The sequence below is a fragment of the Perna viridis genome, chromosome 7, assembly GCF_037379345.1.
Source record: "Perna viridis isolate PV_CMFRI_1.1 ecotype Kerala chromosome 7, ASM3737934v1, whole genome shotgun sequence".
NCBI lineage: Eukaryota > Metazoa > Mollusca > Bivalvia > Mytilida > Mytilidae > Perna > Perna viridis.
The window spans coordinates 10707545-10734230 of record NC_142451.1 but is presented as its reverse complement, the minus strand read 5'-3'; the positions used below and the strand labels follow the sequence as shown (position 1 = coordinate 10734230).

Genomic DNA, 26686 nt, shown 5'->3' with positions numbered 1-26686 from the left:
TGCTCGGCGAAGCTTTTTATTTGGCCATGTGAAGTAAAATTTAAAAAAAAAAATCAGAAAGTACGCCCGAGTTGGCTATATTTCGTTATAAAGTACTTCTGTAATATTTATCAACTTCATACATTCTTTTATACCATTTTATTTGAGGCATAAAAATTCAAACAGTCGATTTAAAATGATTCAGTACATGAGTACTTTGATTAATTTAAAGGTTGCATCATAAATTCTCTCAGCCCGAAAGTTCATTCAGTGCTGACATGCGTAGAGCAAAATAAGCCTGTCATCAATGAGATAAACCCGAGGAACTCGAACATTCGAACATTCCCATTTCCGCCATAGTTGTTTCACATGGAAAAGACTGCACACGGCACCAAAATTGTGAGTATTTTTGGAACGGGAAGGCCTAACGCGAGTTTTTGCTGTTGTGCTTTTTCCCTTGTTTTTTTTGCCATTTATTAACCACAACCCGCGACTTGTAGTAAATAAAATACAATGAACATGTTTTCACCACTATTTGCACTTGATTTAGACAAAAGCACTAATTTGTAACTGGTCGTGGTTGAAAAATGGTGAATTTCAACATCTGACCTGTACAGAGAATATGAGAGATATTTCACAAGTGCATCACATTCCTGTTAACCCAAATTATCTCATTTTCAGATCTGATGCAATGCACCTAATGATTGCAGAAGATTTGTTATATTCTGCTATACATTGTGTACAAACGTGAAGCTCTACTATGGTTCTGTGTTTTTGTCTGTATAGACTAGAGTTTTTATTAATTTTTTACATTAGTGGATGGGAGCCTCTTCAGGCTAATCATCCACACAATAACATAAGGAACCGTGACAGAAAGGCCAGATTCTTTACTGAAATATTCTTGAACTTATCTGCAAATGTACGACTATTAATGACTTCCCGATTTAATTGCACTTTAAAGCTTATTTCACATTTTAAACCAAAGCATATTTGTTCACATGTCACATTTCCCTTGTTCAGTTCTATCATGAAATTAACATCATCAGGACAATTCAACAAGTGATCCTGGTCATTACTCCATGGTTTTTGTGAAATCTGCGTCATTCTTCTTTTTTTCTTAAGATTTTGTTTAAATGTACATGTTTAGCCTTCCCCTTATTTGTTTAGGTTTTCGTGTCTTGTCTGTTGTTCAATATAATAGGTTTGGTGTAATATATATAACCATTCCATTTTACGGCTAATCTTGTTTCACTTGAGTCCTGTCATTTAGAAATATAAGCCTTGTTTAATTAGTTTGTAATGTGTTGGGATTTAATGATGCAATATCAGTTTCATTTCACAAAAAAATGTCAATCAAATCTGAAATGGTGAATTTTTAGTGTGCATCCAGATTCTTGGTACTTTTTTCATGTTTTGTGGTATTGATTCATCCATAGCAAAAGAATTAAAATTTGAATGCTTGTCATAGTTTTCCTTCCCTCGATTGTCTACCCCGGACTTGACTTTTTATGAGCAACTCGGCGGGTGTTTCTAGAAAAGCAGAGGACGCTTACCCTACCGGTGCACCTGGTCCATGCTCCCAGTTTTTAGTGGTCCGAGTTGCTCATTTACTTTTGTTACTTTGTATGTATGATTTTAGTTACTTTATGTTCTTTGTTGTGTATGTCTGTTTCCATTTCTGGTCTTTGTCCCTGGATTACGTTCTTTTGATTACCGCTATGGCCTTGGTTCCCTTGATTACTCTTGTAGAAACATTGGAATTGTCTCAATTTGAATGTCTGACAAATAAAGCTATCATCCATTGATGTTTTACCTTGCAATAAATTACTTGAAGCATATATTTGTATTCATTTAAACTGGTTTTTAAAAACGAAAAAATATGCTTCACTTTTGCATTAAAAAAAGTTTTGAAAATCTTAAATTACAGGAACTTTCCATGTTTGTTATTCTTTAATAATTTGTTTACACTGTGTATTACTTTAAATCTTAATTAAACTGGTTTATTCAAATGTCCATTTTAATTGCATAAAATTTCTTGATAACTTGTAATTAACATATTTTCCATATGAAAATTATGCTGATGTACCACTTTGATATGTTGCTGCAATCCAATCTTCGGCAGCTTATCCTTTAGCATGGGGAATAGGTACAATGTTCATATAATTTATAGTCTCATTTTACCCTGAACTAGCAGTATTTTTTATTTCATGTGTAATCCAGCGATCACAGCTCTCACTTAATGAAAATTTCCCATTGTTAAAACACTTTTACAACAAACAGGACCCATTCCGAGTAACCAATTTGGCATCAAGTGCATTAACTGAATAAAGAGCCATTGTTCCTTTCATAGGCTTGCAGACTCAAGAGATGTGATTTCTGCTTGATATATTGTTTATATGTACCGACTTTAAATAAAGTTTCTTTGTCTTAGTGCTTCTCCAATGGTATCTGCAGCTACCTGAATATAATGAATAGACGATTCTGAGGTTGACACCTGCTTAAAAAAAATTAGCATCTTGAATAACACATCTATTTCTCTTTACGGCATTATCAGCTATTTATTTAGATACAGCATGTATAACTTGCCTTTCCCATTCCCAGCATTGAACATTTCTCTGTTTTCTGCAATAACATGGAAAATGTATTTAATTACGATATTGCAACATAGGACTGTTACTGACGTGTAGTGTATGAATGACATGTTCGGAAGAAGTTCTTGTAATTTTGGTATAAGTTTTTTAAACATGTCAAGAAAACGAATACTGCAGCAGTGTGTTAAAATTTGTCATGCAGTAACCATTGCAAATGATTAACAAGCAATTTCTACTTTAGTATTCATTCAAAACTCTACTAATTTGATAAAGTATCATAAACGATAAAACTGTCCCTTTTTACAGTTTTTAATGTTATATATTATTTTAAAGGACTCAAAGTTTTGTTTTATAATTGTGTGTGTTTTAGTTAAGTTGTAGTTTTTTGTGTGTGAGGGTCTCAGGGAAGATTACATGTAGCTAAGTGTAAACTACAATGTAACTGTGTAACCCTCTTGAAATAAAGATTTTATTATTATTATTATTATTATTGAATTTTCTATAAAATTATAATAGGGTGAATTGTTGTCATAGTTTTGTTCCAATTAGCTGATTGAACCTCATCATTTGAGGAACAAGTATAATTCCCATCAAAGTCAAGCTATGCTTTGACATGGCTATCTGGTAAGATTTCTTTTAGTCTTTTTTGTGAACTGGTTTGTTTACCATTTTGGTATGTTCCTGAAACATGTTGACGCAACTGACCTACTTTATCTAGGAAGTCCTGTTTGCTCAATTCCACTTTGACAAGGTTAATTTTCTTTTTGCCATTCCCAATGTCAACCCTATTCCCTCTACTGAATCTTACTATAAGGCTGTCCAAGCTGTTGACAATTAAGTAGATCTTTGTTTGTATGTGATTCATAGAATTTGTCTACAGCACCGTTTTTGACATCTTTTTTATTCAGTATTGTTGTACTGTTGTCACTTCTTAAAAAAAAAAACTGAAAACTCTTTTGGTTTTGTATGTTTATTCTTCAGTTCTTGTTTGTTTGACTTTCTTCATTACTTTATTAGTAATCTTGGCTAAGTACATGTACATGTAGTTTCTGTTTAAACTGGTTTCCTTTGCAGCTTTGCAGCACACTGTGTACTTTTTCATAAATTTTCCCGCTTATTACTGAGTAAATTAACTTTTTAGGTTTGGATTCAAATTTGTACTGGTTACGTGTCTCATTAATTTCATTTGTCATTGTAATGTAAATTGTTAGTTTATATTTTCATTTTTTGCCATTCCAAATGTTGACCTTTTTCCCTTTACTGAATCATATACATTTGTATTAGGGCTGTCCAAGCTTCTGACCATATTAATAAATTTTTTCACTGTTACAAAGTTTGATACCGTAAACAAATGTAATACAACATGCAGATTCTTAATTGAATACGGTGTTGCTCACCTAGTTTTTTTTTATGGAAATTTAGTCTAAAGCACATATGCATTATGTTAAACAAAATTCATTGGATTTATCAGTAAATAGATTTATTTGTAAAGGATAAGATTTTCAAATCATCGTCTATTCTTTGAACCTTGTTTTCAAAAGTACAGCTCCATGCAGGTCTGGTTATCAAAGGAATAGGCCCCAGGTTGTGGAATGGGGTCCCCAGGCATGTTACATGCTGGGGTCGTCAGGCCATAATATCGAAAACCTGACCATTAACCATAGTGGTGCAACTTGTTGGGTTTGATGCCACATTCATCACACTTTAAAGAACCCTTTTGTGGTATTCTATCGGAGTAGGAACCATTTGGCTCGGCTGCAAAAGGCTAAATTGCCTGACCCTACCAACCTCTCCCTTTCTCCAGTGGCAACCAAAATTTGTTGACACTATTAGCCTTGTGTCCCATCCCATTTTTCATTTCATCATCGTTTCATGTTCATTTTATTATCCATTTCATGTTCATTGCCTGAATATAGCTGAAATATTGCTACTTGGGTATTAAACCCCAACAATCAATCAATCAAAAATACAGATATATAATGCTACATGAAAACTGAGTTATTTTCAAGTATTGCACTACATCTAATCTTGCCTGTTTAGTACTTGACGTTATTACTCCAAATCCAATCTACTGGAATTGTAGTGACCGATTATTTCTAATGCCTGTAATTTGGATGTAAATATCATACTTCAGTATGTCCTGACCTAGCTTTCAGTAACTGTGAGTATGTTGCTTCAGTTCATTTTTGATCTTACATTAAAAGGGGGATGTTTAAGGCCTTATAACTAGTTTAACCCGACCAAAACATGGGCCTGTCCACAGTCAGATGTTGGTCATTAATGAGTCTTCATGTCGTTATTTGCCTTTGAAGACATGTGCCTGTCCACAGTCGGGAGATGTTAATTATTAATGAGTCTTCATGTCGTTTCACCAAAGACATGCGCCTGTCCACAGTCAGGAGGGTCATTAATGAGTCTTCATGTCGTTATTTGCCTTTGACTTTTACTGTTAGAATTTTTAATCACATTGCTATCCAGAGAGTGCGTATAAATTAATCTAAAGATATTATTAAAGTTTAGATGCCCTGGAGTGATCAGATTGATTTTGTCCTCTATTTGAAGTGGATGTGTTTGAAAAAGATATTTTTCGAATCATAGCACACTTCAGTATTTAATAACTTTACTCTTGTACATGTATCTATTCCATGGCTTGATTTTTTCAAAACACATTTGATTTTGAGTTTTAGTCTATACTTAATAAAATAAAATGCTCTTATAACAAGTCTGCAATGCTTTATTTCTGGGGTAAGTGTTACAATTGAAAGAAAAATGTTAGAAAAAGTTTTACATGAAAATTTCCTGATTGATATTATATTGTACATGTACCTGTATTTTCCTGGAAAACCAATTTCAAAAATAGTTATACATTTTTATCCATTGAAGTAGATTTTTTTCCAATTTCAGATGTGCTCTTCTAGATTGTGCCTGATATGTTTAGGGCTGTTTATTTTGTCACTTTTCCCTGGATCCAGTGACTGTACACAAACAGAACCAGACCAGTATGACCATTCAAAGGGGAAAGTCACACCTAAGGAAGACTATTTCAAGCAAATTATTCCCGAATCAAATTCTTCTGATGCAACTAGTATTGCTAAGCGTGACGTCTTCATCTCTAAATTAATTGAACGTTTTGGCAATAAGCAAGGTTACATAAATTATGAAGGTTTGGATAAACTGTTGCATCAACTTGGTTTTAATGATGATCATGATCATGAACATAAAAATCATGATTTACACAATCACAGTGAATATAATGAACATGACAATAACAATAGTACTGATAATGAAAAACATGATCATGATAATCATGATCATGATAATGAAATGCCTCACAATCACGTCCATGAAAGATCTTTACAGAATATTAGCTTGGAAAAAGTAAGTTATTCCATATTTAAAGTAATCTTTTATATGCAGTTGCTGTTATTTGTTTAATGATTATTGTGTCTTTTTATCCGTGACTTTTTTTCCGTGACTTTTTTCCTGGGACTTTTTTTCCTACATTCATTTTTCAGTATTATATCACTTTGCAGAAGTGGGGTACCACATATTCATTAGAAATCTAGTTAGGCTGCTGAGTAGTAATTTATATTGAAATAGCTTTCTAGTTTGAAATCTACAATCTAGTAATTAAGTAATTTAGTAGGACACATTGGTCTGATAAAGGGCATATTATACATATGTACCTCATTTATCAGAGTAGGGCAATGATATTGCAATCACCTTGTCTGTCAGTCCGTCTGTCCATTACACTTTTTTGTTGCTGATTTCTCCACTATAATTGGAGGGATTGCTTATATATTTACAGTACACCTTGAGAGTATATATTCTCAAACTCCCATTTTGATGTCACTTTTTCAGAGTGACTCCATGAAATTCCCCAAAATGCCATAAAAATCCTGGAGTGATCTTAGTGCACTTCATCCAAAAGGCAATAAAATACTCCCAGCTGGGAGTTTTTTTATTGCCCTGATTATACTATGAAGTACTACCTACATTCTGTCTTACCTATGAGGTGAACATGATTACAATACACAAGGTAATAAAATACTTGGAGTGACTCCAAAATACTCCCCAAAAGAAAATAAAATACTCCCAGATAGGAGAAATCACTTGGCGGATTTTAGGAGTGGACATTGTAAAACTATGTGATCCACATGACACCAAAATAAAAGTAAGAGAATTCTCCCTCTCTGAGTGTACTGTAATATATTGCTTTTACATGATGAACTGTCGTCTTTCATAGACCCTTGGTTCGGACCATAGAAATACCCAAGAATTCCCCAGAATACCCAAGAATACCTCAAAATATACATTTAAACCTCCAATTTGATTGAAATATGTTTTATTTGATGAATGATAATGTTATTATTCAGTTTTTGCTGGATTTTCTTTTCCTGACAAACACCCGGAATTTATCAATGTGACCAGTCACACAATGCTAATTATGAATGACAATTGATTTGTTTTCTTTGATGTACATTTGTATGTTGACTTAGATCATGGTAATGTATCAATAAATCAAAGTATTCAAGAAAATGTTTGCAATTTAAATAAATAAGTTTAGCGCTGGCCATGTGCTGCATTATCCTTTGATGTCATAGTCAGGTTTACAATGTTCGGTCAAGCGAATCCGTGCTGGATGCATTTAACCCGTCTGTCGTATTGACAATCGGTCTGTCGGAACTCACCAGTTTAACTGTTTTAATATATTTTTTAAAAAATTACCATTAAATATATCGCGTCTCAATAGAAAATATATCTTTTCTATAATTATCACGATTATTCTGTAATGTTTTGGGGTATTCTTGGGTATTTCCATGGACCCCCTTGGTTTTCTTTTGATAACTTTAGTTGTGGTTGATCAATTGTTTTTAAATTTTGTTATAACTTAACTAACCACTTAAGGAAGGTTCTTATATAATTTTGACTTTGTGACCCCTACCGTTTTAGAAAAGGGGGCAAAAAAGTTTAAAATACGTTTATTATTAAAACCAATTTAGAATGTTTGTTTTTCTTCAAATTTTGATCATTCTTTTTTTTTATTGCGTTCCTTATTTTATTCTGGTAAATAAATGTATCAGCAAATTTGATGGGTTTTGAACCATTTTCCAGTTATAAGTGGTCAAAGAGACCACATCCCAAAACATAATTGTTTTTATTTTGGTCTGATTTCGTAAATTTGTATTTGAATATCTAATTTTGTGCAATATGGTGTCCAAACTAGTTGTGTCTATAATACCTGATATACCTGTACTTATTTCTGTACACATAACTTTGACAGTTTTTGTTTCAAAAGCATTTCCTGAAATCTGTTTTATTTTGACATTTACGATAGACATCACTTATGATATACATTTTTGCGCGAAATTGCTTTGGGTAACACTTAGTTGACCTGAGAATTTCAAGTTTTACTTATTGTGTGGGTATTTGAACTGTTAATATTTAGAGATATATATCTGAAGATGCATTTATGGGTTGGCTAATAGGCATAAAATACTTAAATTTATGTTAATCTTGCTGCAAAATGATGTAAATTTGTTTTTGTCTCCTGGGGAAGTCATTTGATGACTGGATCAGAGAGAAAAACATCAGTTGTTGCTTGTATATAGGATTATGTATTTGACTGTGTACATAGTGTAATTTTCCATATTCAGTGCATGTACTTAAAGCATTTGTAAAAGGTAAGATTAACGAATGTAAAAATATATATATTTAAAAATTAGAATTATTCTGATGTTATTGAAAGACTATCCAATGTGTTTAACATATCAATTTGCTACTGATTCAGTGGTTGAAATGAACTTTCAATAGTGATTGGTTCAGGAACTTTTTCTAATGAAAGGTTCACTTGAGGAGAAAGATAGGTCCTCAGTGAAGTGTCTGTTTTAGAGATTGAAGGTTCAGGGCCCTGGACCTATGACCACTGTTATTTTGAAACCCTGAAGTTATGCAGATAAAACTAAAGTAGATGTGATCTTTTTAACTCATTGCATTGGATTGGTAAAAAAAAATAACTATGAATGTTAAGAAAACAGTAAATGTTGATTTAAACAAAAGATTAAGTAGCATTCCAGTTAAAAATCATGCAAAAAGTGATTCATGGGTGAAAAGCCTACATATTTTTATTTTTGATATTTTGTTTAAAATGCTTCTGTAAACAGAAATTAACATTTGGTTTTTCGTATAAACTGTGCTCCTAGGAGATAAAAATCGTATAGAATGCACTGTAAAATTCAAAATTAAGGGAGATAACTGTGTAAATGACACTCAAATACAATAGAATCTATTACATTTTTAATGTTGATTATCTCTTAAGAGCAGGTAGATTTGAATGAATAATTACACATTTCATAATATAGACCCATAAAACAACTTAATTACAAAAATAAAAATATGTAGCCTTTTTTTGGGGTGTATCACATTTTTCAGATTTTGCATGATTCTTACAAAGACAGCTACTTAATATGAAGTTAGGGTGTGAGTGACAGAGCTATTTTTACAATACTCAGATGACTTTGTTGGTAATTCACTATTATGTTGTTGCATTGCTGGAGTCTGTGTAACTGTACTGCATGCTGTGCATCTGGGTTTAAAGTTCAAACAATTAAGACATATCCTTACTGCTTACATCACTTCCAGAAAATGTCACTTCTGACAAAGATTTTGAGCCATTTATGTTTCGACAAATAATCTACATTGCACATATGAAGGACGTTGCTTACACTCTGTACCTATACATACATTGTACCAGTAAAATTCGTATTGAAATTAATTTTATAGTTTTTATACCTTTACTTTTTAAATGTTTGATGTACATGTAATTACATGTATGTACAAAATGTACATGTAGACATGTAGGACAATAGTGTGAACTAATTAATGAATATGTTTGTACACCCTATTGATAAAGGGAAATTATTATTATAATTAACATAATTATGTATTCAATGATAACAGTGATATTCTTAAACCTAACATTTTTATCACCTGCAATATTTTTATATAAGTTATATAATTTTTTTTGTTATTCAGAAGAATTTGACATTAAATAGTTTGCTTCGTGATTACGGATTCACAGACCAGATCAGTCGGGCCCAATTTATCAATTTGTGTCCAGGGTTTCTCTATATGTTGCTGGGACTAGACCACGAAAACCATGACCATCAAATGGACCCTCCACAGACAGCTATTAGTACTTATCCCCCACCTGAAGGTATGTAAGGAAAAAGAAAAGTATTTTACAATATATGATAAAATACATTGTAGACAGTCATGGATCTTTAGGACCCAAGCTCTTAGTGCACTAACCTTCATAATTCTTAGCGAATCCATGAAAATTAGAAAAGAGAAGTTCTTTGGACTTGTTTCAATTCATCATGTATCAGTTATGAAGGTATATCAAACAGTATCTCATTGTATTCAGTGTGGAGAAAACAGCAGATGATGTTAAAAAATATTAAGTTAGCTAGTTTTTGATGGTTAGACAGAAATTAATATCATAACTGTTGTAATCCCAGACAGGTAAAATGTGGTATGGTGATATTTTCTGCAAAAATTAAAACTAAACTGTATTGAAACCATTGATCAAATGAACCAAAATGGTCTGTCACCTGATATTGGAAGTATTGAAGAACATTCATTATGAAATCAGGTATGTTGAAATGACAGATAATTTATTTTTAGTATTTGTTCATGTATTTGGCTGTTTCAGTGTGGGGACTCAGCATTCTAGCAGTAATCATCATCAGCTTGGTTGGACTACTGGGTGTAGCTGTCATACCTATTATGCAGAAAGTCTTCTATAACCACTTACTACAGTTTTTAGTGGCACTTGCTGTAGGAGCATTATCAGGGGATGCCATGTTGCATCTAATTCCACATGTAAGTATTGTAGTGACAAAGAATATAAAATTTATGTCCCCCCCCAACTTTGATGGGGAGACATTGTTTTTACCCTGTATCATCATCAGTGTATGTCTGTCTGTCAGTCTGTCACACTTTTTAAGCACAACTGCTCAAAACCTAATTCACCAAATTTCATGACACTTTGTAGGTACATGTAGTTAGGACATTACAAGGAATTTATTGTCCACTGAATTTTGTGAGGGTTACACCTCTTTGGAACAGGGGAAGATGTACATTTTTGTAGGTAAAAAAGAAGCTTTAATTTGGTATATAAAGTAACTGAAGAATTAAGAGGGTGTCCATGGGAAACCCAAGCAGTGCCAGTTTCTGTTTTCAAAACAGTGTCATCCATTTGAGGTCATAAACTTGTGTTTTCTAAGAAATGAATGTAGTTTGGTAATTAATTGAATGGTAAGAATGAAATAAAATACATTGAGAGCATGACAAACTTGAAACAAAAGTAAATAACTCATTGATCTGTTCATAATTTAGTTGATTTGCTAGGGAACTTAGAATATGTTTATTCTGAGTTGTCCGCTTTTGATACAGAAAAATGCCTGTTCTGTTGGTTTTCATAAAGAGTCAAACATTACATTGGAACAAACGAATTGGTTGGATAAAATTTACCCTGTGCCACCCATATAGGATTTGCCTGGTTTCTGCCATGGATAGCATCTGAATATTGCAACTTTAAAGTAGAAATATCTTTCGACACTGAGTATTTTGTAAAAAAGTAAAGAAAATATGTAACAGCACGTTTTCTACACAGATGTGACACAAGACATTTAAAAAAAATCTGGGTTTGCTGTTCATTGACTAATAATGTTTGCCTATTCAAAATGTTTTTTTTTCTTCTTTTCAGAATTTTTTTCATCTTATTTTAATTCCTTTTAAAATTATATTATGCATCCAAGTTTGTGAGTAAGAAAACATTAAATTTACTTTTGAAAGAATGGTTTAATGGTTTGATATTGTGATAATCCATCTTAAAATGATGAAGACAGAATTGTCTGTGAAACTCTGTTCTGCTTAAGTTAGTATTTTGGTATGCTTACTCACATTGTAAATAGCCTATGCGTGTCCGGGTGCCAAAGAAATAGACCCATAGCAGCGCTATGCTTGTCGTAGTAGGCGACTAAATAGCTCTCAGAATCCTGGACAGGGCTAGGACGCTTTGCCGGCAGAGCAACTGGGTTGTATGCACCAGGCTGTGGAATGGGGTAATCTTGACATGCTACATGATGGGATTGTCAGGCCATAATACAGAAAACCTGACCACATAACATAGTGCTGCCGTGTGTTGGAAAAAATGCCATGTCCCTCGCATGTTAAAGAACCCTGCTGTGGTATTCGTTAGGAGTATGAACCTTTGAGCTCAGTTGCAGAAGGCTTAATTGTTCAACCATACCTACTTCTCCCTATTTCCAGTGGCATTCAAAGTTAGTTGACTCTATAATCCTTGTGTCCCATCCCATTTTACATCGTATCATCATTTCATGTTCATTTTATCATCCATTTCATGTTCATTGCCTGGATATAGCTGAATTTCAGCTGCTGAAATATTGCTGCTGGGTGTTAAAGATCAACAGTCATTTAATCAGTTAGATTGTTAATGCTTGTTAATGGAAGCATTTAACATTTAGGAAGATAGACCTAGGGTAAGGGACACAACTCTTACAAATCATTGAAACATTTGTAATCAGCATTTTACATCAATCTCATGTAAGCATCAAAGTAACTTGGGCTCATTCATTCTGTTTCAAATAAAAGCTTGATAAGCTTTGTTGAAATTGAATACGATACAAACATATCACTGATTTCAAGAGTTACATCCCTTACCCTTCTAAACAGGGGTTCAGATTAATGATGGTCCAAGGACTAGGTCCCTCAATTTTTATACGACCACATTTTAATTGTATAATGGTATCACCATGTTGTTGTCGTGTCTATTAACTTTTGTTTAATTTTGATTAACTTGAGTGTTACTTATCTGATCTTTTAAAAAATACCGGGTATTTAACGCAACCTTACAAGGGACATGACAGAGGATCCTATAGTTTTTTCTCCACCCATTTTGAAAATCAGGGGCTCAATTGGGGGACTTGAGTATTATCATTAGAATTACGGTAGTATAGATAATTTATTGTCAATTCAATTTCGAAGTTTCAGATGTCAATGTGTTCCTTTTGAACTTCTGTTTTAAGAGTTTTTTACAGGTTAGACTTATTTTAAACGGTCTGGAGTTGAAGGAAATTTTAATTGGATTCCCAATGAAAATCCCTGAAAGGGATTGGAGGATAAAGTCTTTGATTTGCACCCTCCAAGCTGAATTTTTTCAGTTTTTATTTGAAATACAAATTTTGGCGCTATATTGTGTCCAAACCAGTTGTTGTGAACCTATGTTTAAGTGTGTCAAAAACAAATATTGTGTCCACACTTGTCCTTAGGGTACAGAGTTCAACACACTGGGGTTGTATGTTATTGACCTAGGATCTTTGAAGTTTCATTTACCTAGGTCCAGATCTTTCAACTGTATTCATTGACACTTTATAGAGGACTTTTGGTTTTCTTAAAGTGGATTGTTGGTTTTAAACTTGAAAATGTCTACGACCATCCAATTTTTGAAAGTTAATTTGGATCCTAAAATTAAAAGTCTGCCTTGCATTCTTATGATTAAAAGCAAAGTACTTATAATAATGAGAATCTTCATTGTTCATTGTCTTATTAAAAAAAATAAGGTAAGGGAAGGGTTTGTTTTTACCATTTTACCTACAGCTCTCTGAAACATATTATTAGACTATAAAAAATTGTATGTCTGTTTATAGTAACCCAACTAACACTATTTTATCCCAAATCCTGTCATTTTATCTGCAAAATGATAGTTAAAAAATTGTAATATCTGTTTTAAATGAAAGTAAATTTCAGCTCAATCATTCCTGCATTTGAGTTGACAGGGCATTTTCTCATTAATCTGTGTCTTCCACCAATTCATAAACAAAAAGTCAGCATGGCAAAGGCCATGTCCACCAGCATTGTAATAAATGTTTCCGGTTGGACAAGAAGTCAGTTATTACAGCAGTTTTGAAGATTCAGATGTCAATGTGTTCCTTTTGAAATTATGTTTCAAGAGTTTTTACAAGTTAGGCTTATCTTGAATGGTCTGGAATTGAAGGGGTAAGAAATTGGACCTTGTAAAAAAAAAATCAAATTTGTTATTTTTGGTCTGAATTGTTCCTAATTGACATGTAATAAACACAGATGTATAGAAACAGTACCACATGGCAGTGGATTGTAATATTTTACTCCAAGACTAATTATTTGGTTGAAGTAAAGGTGGAACCTTTGCCAAAAAATATAGAATGAAAAAGCAGGCCCTCTGAACCTGTTTTTGTTTAGAATGTAACCTTACTTATAGTTTTAAAATGGTCTGGAGCTGGCATATCAGTTAACTGTTAGTTTGTACATTTGTGTAATTAATATTCTGCTTTTTAATTTCCATTGTAACAAGGGACTCAGACCTTTTTTAGCTGATTTTTAGGTGTATTTAAATAATGTGTAATATTTTTTCCACAGTGACCTGATTTTAAAGGAGAGAGCTGTGATCATGTCGAAGTACTTTACCCCGCTGCATTTTTTGTGGCTGTCCCAAATCTGGAATCCTGGCCTCTGTATGCCTTGTTTCATTTTCACATTTTGCTTATTTTTATGTTGAGTATATTGGGGCAACTCTTTAGCTGTACCTGTGTTTTATGATGTTAAGGGGCCAGCTGAAGCCTGCCCTATGGTATGTAGATTTTCTCGTTGTTCATTGAAGACCAATTGGTGGCCTTTGTTGACATTTTTATTCCTTTTGGGTTGTTGTCTTTTAGATACCTATTGTTGAATCACTATCTGCTTCTTGCCAAACTTAAAAGGGAATGTAATTTTATGTTTTACAAAGTAACGGAAGAATTGTCTCCTTTTTTTATGGATACATAGACTTTAGGAAGTGATGTTTTCAGCCATGTAATATGCTACCTGTAAAGAATTAAATTTCATTTTTTTTTCAATTATACAATAGTTTAAAGCTTTGCCTAAGAGGGAGAGAGTTATTTCTATTCGAATAACAGATCCCCTTGTTGATAATGCACAGCCATACATGTATTGCTATATTGCTGATGTCATGACCAACAGAAATATGCTAGACTTTTTATAACACATTGCGTGTCCGATTTATAATTTCAAACAACTACTCTTAAATGCTTACATGATTTCAAAAATATGTCACTTCTGAACAACTTTGAGCCATTCATGTTTCAAAGCATCTGTATATATATAAATAACACCTAAATGAGCTGTCCCATACTACCATATATTGTGTACTTAGTTACAGCCCTAGATTAATCCTATGAGGTGGAATGACCTGGCCAGCAAAAGCTATATATTTATATAGCCTAGCTGGCGGAGTGGTCTAGGATGCTGGCCTTTGTTTAGGCCGTGTTGGCATAGATGTCACAGGGGTACAAGTCCGAGTTCCATGGAGGGAACAACCAAATATTTTATAGATCTATAGGATGACACTGGTGCTACGTCCCCATTACACTGTACTATTATTCTTTACAATAATTTTGAAAGCTATTGCCCAAAATTAAGACTTTGCTGATGATTGATACATTTACTTTTTCTCTTTTAAGGCATTCCAGGGATCACATGATCATGAGTCACATGATAAAAGTAATCACATGACTTCTACTATGAAAGGTCTGTGTGGTCTTGGTGGAATTTACCTCTTCTTTCTGGTGGAAAGATTATTAACAATTCACACAGAACAGAAAAGGAAAAGAAAGATGGTATTTAATTAATACTTACATTACTTGAATGTAGACTAAGTTCTGCAAGTTGTTTTGACTCACTGTGTCAGACTAGTAGAAAGGTTTGATTGATCAAATGTTCCTGTCATGTGATGTATGAAATACAAAACACTTGCAGTTGGACATTAGTCTTAATCAGTCAATTAATCAGGAATGTGACAATATTCCATTATAAATATATAGCTATTTCTTAAGAATACAAAACTGAAAGAAGATGTAGTAGTGAAATTTTTAGTTAAAAATAGAAAAAAAAATTATATATTGTAGATACAGATAGTTAAATGGATCTTTGACGCTACTCATTTATGTATTTTTTACCATAATCTTTTAACAGGGAAAGGCAAAGTATTCAAATAACAGATCAGTTTACAATGAAGATTCTACTTTTATCAGTCTTGGTGGGTCAGCTTTAAAAGATGAACCTGATTGTGAAGATATGGTCATGGGAATACATCCTGGCCATAAAGGTATGTATTGTTGAGCTGAGGGGCCTGGTGAAAGATAAAAAGGACATAAATAATAAGTCTGTTCCAGTTTTAAGCTTTTTGGCTGGGGTTTGAAATGAATCTAAGAAATGGCTTTGTATGTAAAGTTGTGATAATTGGAATACATCCCAGTCATTGTATAGGTACCAGTCTGAGAAATTACTTTAATTGCATAATTCGAAATATTAATTAAATTTAACTTTTTTAGTACACCTGGCCAAGTGAGCTTATGCCATCACTTGGCATCAGTCGTCGTTCAAAAATCTTCTCCTCTGAAACTACTTGACCGACAGGTTTCAAACTTAGCATGATTGTTTCATAGGGTGTTCTGCACAAAATGACTTAGGATTTTTGATCCATGAAAAAACATGGCCGCCATTAGTAAAAATAAAACATAGGAGTCAGGAGGCAGATTTTTGCAAATAACTAAAAAAAAAAAAACCATCGCATTTAGCAAATTTATGGCAGGAGTGATATTGTTCAGCATCATGAGACAGACCTATGCAGATATGTTCAAAACAATTTGTCAACTGATGTAGGAGTTACAGCCCCTGAAACAGTTTTTTTTTCATTTTTCACATGTACAGCTTTGAAAATCTTCTGCTCAAAATCCATTCTACAGAATGCAATGAAAGTTGTGATATTTGTTTCTTAGGGTATCCAACACAAAATAGATTTTGAGATTTTTGATTCGTGAAAAAACATGGCCGCCATTACTAAAAATAGAACATAGGGGTCAGCAGGCAGTTTTTTTGCAAATAAGTCAAAAATGGTTGCCTTTAGCAAATTTCTGCTGGTTAATGTTGTTCAGCATCATGAGAAGGACCTATGCAGAAATTTTCAAAACCATTCATTGATGTAGGAGTTGTGGCCCCTGAAACAGATTTCTTGGGTTTTTTTTTCACATGTACAACTTTGAAAATCTTCTCTATAACCATTTAAGATCATGTAATGAAAATAAGTATATTAGTTCTTTAGTGTATTGTGCTCAAAATGAATGTTGTGGTTTTTAATCTGTGAATAGATATGGCTGCCTGTATTAAAAATGGAACGTAGGGGTCCCATGACAGTTTTTTTGAAATAATTAAAAAATTATTGCCTTTAGCCTGGTTCAGGTCGTGAAAATGCTATTGTAAGCATTTCCTGCATTTGACAATTCTGTTGATTTTAACTTAGCCTGTCTCATTCCTCAAGTTTTTCAAATAAGCAAATGGTTAACCAGGTGAGCAATTCAGGCTCTCTTGAGCCTCTGGTTTCTTTTTTTAATAATTATCATTGAATGACTCTCATACATTTATTCCAGCTTTGAAAAGCTATGCTGAAGAAACGCACAATAAAGATTGTCACAAGCTAAACGAAGATCAAGATCATGACAATTGTAATAAAGACCCTGAACAGGAAGAGCCCCATCTAGTCATTAGTCACTCACATGGTGGACATGGGCACAGTCACTGCCACAATGTTCCAAAGACGGTCTCTGCCATTGCTTGGATGGTTATATTTGGCGATGGCATCCACAACTTCTCTGATGGTCTTGCCATTGGGGCTGCTTTTGCTAGCAGTATTACTGGTGGAATCAGTACTTCTATCGCAATCTTTTGTCATGAACTTCCACATGAAATAGGTATGATTATCATAGTCATTTAAGGAGGTGGACTTAAGGTAAGGGACACAACTCTTATGATACAAACATATCACTGCTTTCAAGAGTTATGTCTCTTTCCCTAGGTCTACCTCTTTAATTTTTAAGAATGTAGTTATGTTTAAAATATCATGTTTTTTTTTAAATAAAATTTCAGAAAAAAACTCAGGAAATATCTTATGGCAGGTGTAAAATGTGACAATTTTGAGGCAAAAAATTAGACAAAAAAATTTGGTGATAGCTAATTGGTACACTAAGTTACTTCAGCCCAGAGTCGATATTTTGCAGAATTAATTTGGACCACTGAAATAGGCCAAAATTATCACCCCCACAAAAATTAACAGCTGTACATTATTTCAGTTATACCTAATCACTATCAATAATTCGAAATAGTGTAAGAAAGTGGGTAGGGAATCACTAAGTCTTAATATTATTGGAAGATTGCATAAAAGTCAAAATTACAGAATAGTTATAGATTCAAATAAATATTTCAATTATTGTAATAGTGAAGTCAAAGTTTTAAGGTAAATATTTAATATAAATAGACCTGATTTTTTTTTTCAGCTTTGAAGCAGAATTCTTTCATCTTCTGATTTTGCTGATATGATTTTTTTTCAATGTACATTTACATTCGGTTTTTGAAATTTCTGATTTTTAGCTCACCATCACTTGGCATCCGTAGTTATTATCGTCGTTAACAATTTTTCAAAACTTTTCTCCTCTGACACTACTTGACCAACTGCTTCCAAACTTGGTATAAGTGTTCCTTTGGGTATCCTGCATTGAACTGATGTGGGGATTTTTGATTCATAAAAAACATGGTGGCTGTTATTGAAAGTAAAACATAGGGATCAGACAGCACTTTTTTGCTTATACAAAACTCCAAAAGTGTTGGGTTTAACCAAATTCTGACGAAGGGGAAAAGTGTTCAGCATAATGAGATCTGTGTTAAAATTTTTGTTATAATCTGTGAAGTCGTGTTTGGAGTTTTTGCCCAGTTTCAAAGTTTTTTGCTATTTTTAATGTTATTTTTTTCAAAAATCTTCTCCTCTGACACTACTTGTGCGATTGGAACCAGATTTGGTATGAATGTTCCTTAGGGTATTTTCGTAGAACTGATGTAGGCCTTTTTGATTTCTGGAAACGAATGGCCTATGTAATTAAAAATAAAACAAAGGTGTCAGTCAGAAGTTGTTTTTATATATCTCCAAAACGGTTAGGTTTTGTGAATTCTTTTTAATGCTTTTTATAAGGTCTAAAAAAGTCTCCAGAGATCAAAGTTGTCAGACGACTCCTTGTAAGAGTTATTGCCTTTGAAAGGCGAAAAATAATGGATTTTTTTTACAGCCAATATCTTGAAAACTATGATAGATAGAATGAAACTTGCAATTGCTGAAATGATCCTTACGATAAGGCCTACTAAAGTTAGTGGGGATCAGACTTGTCAGACGACTCCTTGTTAGAGTTATTGCCCTTGAAGGGCAAAAAATTATGTCTTAGCAGTTTCCAACCAATATCTTGAAAACTATGATAAATTTCAATCGATGAAATGATCCTCATGATAATTCCTACCAAAGTCTTCATTGAGTCAAAATTGTCAGACAGCTCCTTGTTAGAGTTTTTGCCCTTGAAAGAGCAATAATTAAGTACCAGTCCACATAAAATTCAGACACTACCAATGGTAAAGTGATTCATGGTCAAGAAAAACCCACCAAACAAACAGTGCTTTTTTAGTCTACATATGCTATACTTTCACATAACAACAACCTTTTATGCATTCAGATTTGCACTCTTTAGAAAATCATACATTTATCTCCCACTAAAAGCAACCAAATGAAGCCAAATCAAGAACAATAACTCTTGCAAAGTGCAAATTTCATGTACAATCTATACAATTTTTATCTCATAAGCGCAACAACCAAATGAAAAACTAAGACTGGTTACATGATCAGTTATTGTTTTTGAACAAGAAATAAAACCGTATTTGGTGGGTTTTTGACGTGCATGAATCACCTTCTGTCTGATTTTTAGAAAGACTGATACTTAACAAGGTGAGTGATTCAGGCTCCTGGAAACCTCTTGTTTTGTTGACCTCATAAAATCAGGTCTAAAATAAAAATTGATTTCTTATAAACAGGTGCATGTATGAATAATTATTTGTTTTAGGTGATTTTGCGGTTTTGTTAAGAGCTGGTATGAAAGTGAAACAGGCTCTAGTCTACAACTGTGTCTCCTCTATTCTTGCCTTCCTAGGAATGATTATTGGTATATTTTTGGGCAACATTGATGGTGCAAGCTCCTGGATCTTTGTGACTGTGGCTGGAATGTTTCTCTACATTGCTTTAGTAGACATGGTGAATATTTATGTATATATAGTTGGCAATAAAAGGGTTAAGTCCATATGTCTTTGCCAGGTATTTTGCATAAAGGAAATAGACTTGGTTGGTTAACTCTTGAACTCATCCCTTTTATCTTTGAAAACCTCTGAAGTGTCTGTCAAATCAAAAGCATTCTTGTTTTCTGGATTGTTCAATTTACATTTAAAGAACGACAAAATTCTTGGTTTTAAACATTTTTTGGATCAGACTTAAATAATTCTCCATTTTAAAGTCTGCATTATCCACTGTTATCACAAATTAGATTTAATTTGTGAGTTTCATGTAAAATATTTAATTTAAAAAAAAAAAAAACACTGAAGCTTAAAATCAGTGCATGACTTTTTTTCTTATCAATAGTTTCTACCAAAACATGTATAGTTTGATATATATACATATTGTCATTTCAGCTGCCTCAAGTGTCAGGTGTTGACACAAAGAAGGGAGAGCACCCACTGTGTCATCTCCTTTTACAGATAGTTGGAATGTTAATTGGAGGTGGTATTATGTTAATCATAGCGGTGTTTGAACAAGACATGAAAGATATTCTTTAAACTGTTAACAACATTCAGTATCTCAGCTATTGTTCAAGTTCTGCATTCAACAAAGTGAATAAATAATTACATTTTCTAACATGTTGTAATTGTAAAAGATTTTATTATATATTTATACTAGCTACTGATAAAATTTTTAAGTTATTATTTAAAATTCTGCTGAAATAAAATGCTCAGAAGCTTTATAGTTTAAGTCGTAAAAATTTAACATCTTTTAAAAGAAAATTGTAGATCTGTTCCTTATATCATAATAATGCTGAGAGTCTGTACTTATAGAATCTCAAATATTTCTGTTTTGTTCTTGTGAAATATTATTGTACATGAGATTAGTAGAATAGTTACTTTGATTCTGTTTATCAGTAGTTAATAATTGTATTTTGATCATTTTGATATACCTTTAATTAAAAATAATGTGTTAATAGAAACTGTTGATGCATGATGTTTATATACACAAATCTAAAGATGCTCTGATAAAGTCACAATCACCTAAAATATTTTAGCAGATATTTTCTAATACTTTGTCATGTACAAGAGATAGAAAAATATCAGTAGAAAAAATTGCAGATTACCAATAAACCTCTTTGTTTCAATACTATGGTCATTATCACAAAAATATTACATGTATTTTACTGGCTAAATTTGTAGTACGAAATTGTTATCTTTGAACCATATACCATCACTACAGACCCTTTTTTTTAATAACTGCAGGGTTGAAGGGTTGAAATTTAGTGGGCATGTCAGGCCGATCCTTTCTTAATTTCTGTAGGGCTGTAGGGTTACAAAAAGTCATAGTGGGCACTTGGGGACAGACCCTTTCTCAATAACTGAAGGATGGTAATTAAGTGGGCATACACTCTTGCTCATGAAATTGTCAACATCACAATATTTGATTATTTGCCAAAGTCAAACTGTTGGTATATTTATACATATACTCTATTCCTATCTGAAATTACTGCTTGGCAGTTGTCATGATAAACCATGAAAGGAGAAACAATTAAAAGATAGTATCACAAAAGATGGAAGAATTCATTGTTTACACTTCTATCTATAAAAGATAATCATGTATTAAATTGTGTTGAATTAGTGAAATACAGGGTTTTTTATGTATATTTATTTTTTTTATGCTTATTTGGCTTCTTGTTTACCTTGTACATGTAATGTTGTTTGCCTTGTACATGTACATGTAATGTTGTATGCCTTGTACATGTACATGTAATGTTGTTTTGTAGATATCTGTATTTTTTCGAAAGTTTTATTTGTTAAGTAACATATCTGCATTTGAAATTGATAATATACATACATTATGTATAATGCCTTTCACACATAAGCTAAATGCAAATTATTTCTACCATGACAAATGGTGCATAATAATCATAGTGTGAATTTCTATGATCAGGGGTGATCGTAAATGCCTTACCGGTAAGTTTTATTTTATAAAAAAAATTCTGAAATACTCTTTTTGTAAAGACTACAGTTTGTTATAGACACCAAGTGTCTAATGAACTACATAACCTTAATATGTCTCACAGCAATCTCAACTTTACATCAATTCATCATATGCTTTGTCTAGCCTTGTTAAATAGTATCTTTTTTCAATTTTTTTTCAAAAATATGTATAGGCTTGTAGACTCCAACACTGCATCAGTCACTTTTTAGTGTACAATTACAGTTGATCCAGGAAATTTGGAAAGGACTTCCAGGTTATTATCGTGAAAGAACTCCTGTTCGTGGGGTACCAGTTTTTGTGGGTAGGACAAAAACACAAAATTTGGCACCCAAGGAAAAGGGAATTCCCATTGATGTGTATCTTGAAAATCTCAAAACCACAAATTCAAGAATCCATGAACTTATGTTTCTACCTAAATTCATGAAAATTGGAATCCATGAATAAAAGTACTTTCTCAGTATTAGCACATTTTTGTCTTAATTTTGCATGAAATTAACAAAATTTTCCAATGAAAGGTCAAGTCTCCCTTTGTAGTAAATTACTATTTGAGCTGTGGAAGATCATCCATGCATTGATACACAGAACGTGTACCTGCTCATAAAATGGAACCCAGGCCATGACATAGCCTGATAGAGAATGATTAATTTTATTCTCGGTTGTCTTTCACAGTAACAGCAGTTTTATGCTATAGTTAGCCATCTAAATAGGTCACAAAACAATAATATTTGTCTGATTTGTGAAACACCTACTTCCCTTACTTGTGTATTTTCTTTTAAAAAAAATTACAAAAAAACTATCTGCATTATAAGATCACATTTTCACTCATGTTTTAAGAAAGTAAAGGAATGCATTATGAAGTATGACTTTTCCGAAATGTTACACCATATAATGTATTAAAATCATGCACATATATTGACATTCTTATGTGTGTCCTAGATCTTGACTTTGGAAGAACCTTATGGCTGAATCATGAGTAATGAGCTTAACCTATGAAAAATCTGCTTTGCTTTTTCATAAGTTGGTAGTTTCAAATCTTTTTCTGAAATGGGTTATACAATTAGCAAATAGAGGCCCAGATTTACAAAGAACTGTGCACATCAGTTGCATTGTAGAAATCAAACAGCACTCCTACCAGTAAAACTCTGAATGAATAGTAATAATCAATAACTTTTTATCTTTGTTAAAACAAGAACAAACAAATGAGAGAAATCCAATTTCAATTCCTCCGTTCAGTTTTGTCTCGGTTGTACTTTTCTTACTTTTTAGTTTTTAGTTTTAGATATTAATGTTTTCAACCATAATTGTATATATCTTCTGTAAGAACTCTTTTTTTGTAGATTTCTGTAAGTTTATGTTCATTAGTTACTGATATATGTAGTTGTATTAGGAAGTGAAAGTTTAAATTTTGTAGTTTTAGGGACAATCTCTATTCAACATTTTAGTTAATCTGTAGATGTCAGTAGGAAATTATTTTTATTTCAAGCCAAATGTCAGAACACTTTTTCAGTTTGATATGAAGCCTAATTTGTATGCTTATCACAAGCATGTTGAAACTTACGTCTTCACACGATGTTGGGTTGTGTATTATAAGTTGTGCAAGTGCAATGTAATTGTAGTAAAAATATTAATGGACCGACCATTTTGATTTTTATTGGGGGGTGCTAGGATAAAATTTCCTATCTTGCCCTTTTTTTTTTTTTTTGAGAAAGTATGAATTTTTTAAAATTATAATTAAACAATATTCTGACAATATAAGATCTTGCCTTTTAAGCTAACCTGGCCAAAGGTCATATGAGCTATTACCATCACTTGGCAAACGTTGTCTGTCATCATTAACTTTTTTAGTGGATTATTACCAACTTCGATCATCAGCATGCTTAGGATATTATATTTAAGAATTGTGTCAATTATATAGATCAAGGGGAAAACATGTCCACTGTTACATCTCAAAAACTATAAGAGATACTGAAAAAATCAAAGAGCATTCTTGCAGTTTGGAGAGCTCTGGCAAAGTCTCAATTGGGTCACTCATTGTTAAGAGTTTCTTACCCTAGAAAGGTGAATAAGGCTTTTTAACAGTGTTTAAGCAATATCTTGGAAACTTCCGTAGATAGAAAAAAAACTTTCAATTGATAAAATGATCTTTACAATGAGGCCAACATAAGTATCTATTGGCTTGAATTTCAGTTATCCTTAGTTATTTGCTCTTATGGCCTGTCCTGCCTTTTTTGTTAGCTCACCTGGCCATAGGCCATGTGAGCTACTGCCATCACTTGGCATCTGTTGTTGTCGTCCTTGTAAACAATTTTTTCAAAACTCTTCTCCTCTGACACTACTTGACCAATTGGAACCAAACTTGGTAAGAATGTTCCTTGGGCTTTCCAACATAGAACAGATGTGGGGATTTTTGATCCATCGAAATAATGGCCACTGTTACTGAAAAAAGAACATAGGGGTCAGACAGTAGTTTTTTACATATATCTCCAAAATTGTTAGGTTTAGCCAAATTCTTTCAGTTGCTGAAATGATTATTATCATAAGGCCCACAAAAGTCTCAAAGGGATCAAAGTTGTCTTGACAACTCCATGTAAGAGGTAATGCCCTTGAAAGGTGAAAAAAAAATGTTTGTTTTTTTTTTACCATTTTCAGCTAATATCATGAAAACTATGATAGATAGAATGAAACTTCTTTCAGTTGCTGAAATGATCCTTATGATAAGGCCTAGAAAAATTTGAGGGGATCAAAGTTTTGAGACAAAGCCTTGTTAGAGTTTTTGCTCTTGAAAGGCAAAAAGTTATGTCTTTTTGAAAGGAAAAATTTAACCAGGCGAGCAATTCAGGCTCCCGGGAGCCTTTTGTTTCTTGTGAATTTCATTTCAAAGTTCAAAATTTAATTTGTTTTGTAAGAAATAAAATGCTAGTTCTCTTATACAATATGTATTGCTATGAGGTCAATAACCTCAATTTTTAAAATGAAAAAATGTTTATACATGTATATGCACACACACACACACACACACATATATATATATATATATGCACTTTAGTGCACTTTGTAAATTTAGCTGTCAAAATAGTTCACCTTGCATTTAAAAAAGTAAGTACATTTATATAAAGCTGCAGAAGTAATCATGTATTTACAAAATGACAGGATTTTGAGAATATCAATAAAATTGTAAATCACAATATTTTTTTTTCAAAGTTATATTACAATGATGATTGACTTTTTAAATACATTCCTTTTTGTACATTTATTCATACATTTAAATTTTTTATATTGTTTTTAATACCCTACCGGTGCACCTGGTCCATGCTCCCAGTTTTTAGTGGTCTTGGTTGCTCATTTACGTTTGTTTCTTTGTATGTATCATTTTAGTTACTTCATTTTATGTTCTTTGTTGTGTTTTTCTGTTTTCCATGTCTGGTCTTTGTCCCTGGATTACATTCTTTTGATTACCTTTAGAATCTTGGTTCCCTTGATTACTCTTTAAGTACATATATTAAGACATATGCAGTATATACATTTTGGTATTTACAGTTTTGAAGCTTACAAACTAATGTGCAGTGTTTGAAGAAGATGCTTTATCACAGAAGATATGACAGCTTGTTAGGCAAATTATATAAAAACACCTTTCACAAAGGATGAATAAAGATAAGTCACTTCCTTCTATAACTGAAGGTACTCTCATAGTCTGCCATATTTGTTCTATGTTTTGATACATCTATAATGTTCTCTGTAGAACAAGGTTATTTACACATTTCAGAGAAATCCATTTAACTTGTTTACAGTTTGTTTATAAACTGAAAATCTTTAAAAAATCTTAAGGTATATAACAATTTCAGTTAGCTTGTACATATATTTTGACGTGCTTGTATTATTTAACACATTTTCTGTTTTTTAAGTCACGGTTATTCTAGAACAAAATTTGTAGTTATGCATAGAATAAATGTTGTTACAGTTCTTTGACTTGTGTACTTATAATTTTTTTAGTACTTCACTCCTATTATCTGGACCGTAGTATACTCTCCCAGTCTGGACAGCTGAAACAGGAAGAAAACCTTACATTACAAAGAAAGTGACAGGATAATATGCCCTTTTGTGTGTAACTTCGAGAACAAATGAATTTTCCTCGATCATGGAAGTGTAATCAACTACCCTATAGTTCACACAAGAGTTTATTTACTGTCACAACAAATTAAATTTGAGTAAATTATCATTTTTAGCTCACCTATCCAAAGACAAGTGAGCTGTTGCCATAACCTGGCGTCCATCATGTCATTGTCATCAACAATTTTTAGCTAATTCAGCCAAAGGCCGAGTGAGCTATTGCCATCACTTGGCGTCCATCGTCGTCGTTGGTAACAATTTTTCAAAACTCTTCTCCCCTGACACTACTTGACCAATTGGTACCGAACTTGGTATTAATGTTCCTTGGGATGTCCTGCATAGATCTGACGTGGGGGTTTTGATCTGTCGAAAAACATGGCCGCCCTTACTAAAAAGATCATAGGGGGTCAGACTAAAGTTTATCGCATGTATCTCGAAAACCGTTCGGTTTAGCCAAATTCTGACTGAATAAAAGTGTTCAGCATGGTGAGATTTATCTGCGGTCTAATTTTCATTTTGATCTGTTAAGCCATGTTGGAGTTATTGCCCCTTTTCGGCATTTTTTTTTTGTTGTTGCTAATTTTAATGTTATTTCTTTCAAAAATTTTCTCTTACACTACTTGACCAATTGGAACCAAATTTGGTATGAATGTTCCTTTGCGGTATCCTGCATAGAACTGATGTGGGGGTTTTTGATCAGTCGAAAAACAGCCGTTGTTACTAAACATACAACAAAGGGGTCAGACAG

At 32.8% G+C, this 26686-nt stretch overlaps 1 protein-coding gene across 2 annotated transcripts; it reads left to right on the top strand.

Annotated features, from left to right (window-relative positions):
• The first annotated feature begins 285 nt into the window (after positions 1-285).
• On the top strand, positions 286-25794 carry LOC148611291 (zinc transporter ZIP6-like). Of its 2 annotated transcripts, none has more exons than XM_088591690.1 (9): positions 286-378; positions 5475-5948; positions 9606-9786; positions 10285-10454; positions 15152-15307; positions 15663-15795; positions 17117-17437; positions 19622-19809; positions 20241-25794. In XM_088591690.1, the coding sequence occupies exons 1-9, from the start codon at positions 349-351 to the stop codon at positions 20382-20384; spliced, it is 1797 nt and encodes a 598-aa protein (XP_088447816.1). In that variant the 5' UTR covers positions 286-348; the 3' UTR covers positions 20385-25794. The 2 variants fall into 2 exon arrangements, with proteins under 2 accessions (XP_088447816.1, XP_088447815.1); XM_088591689.1 differs by lacking the exon at positions 286-378 and adding an exon at positions 678-898.
• The last annotated feature ends 892 nt before the right edge of the window (positions 25795-26686 follow it).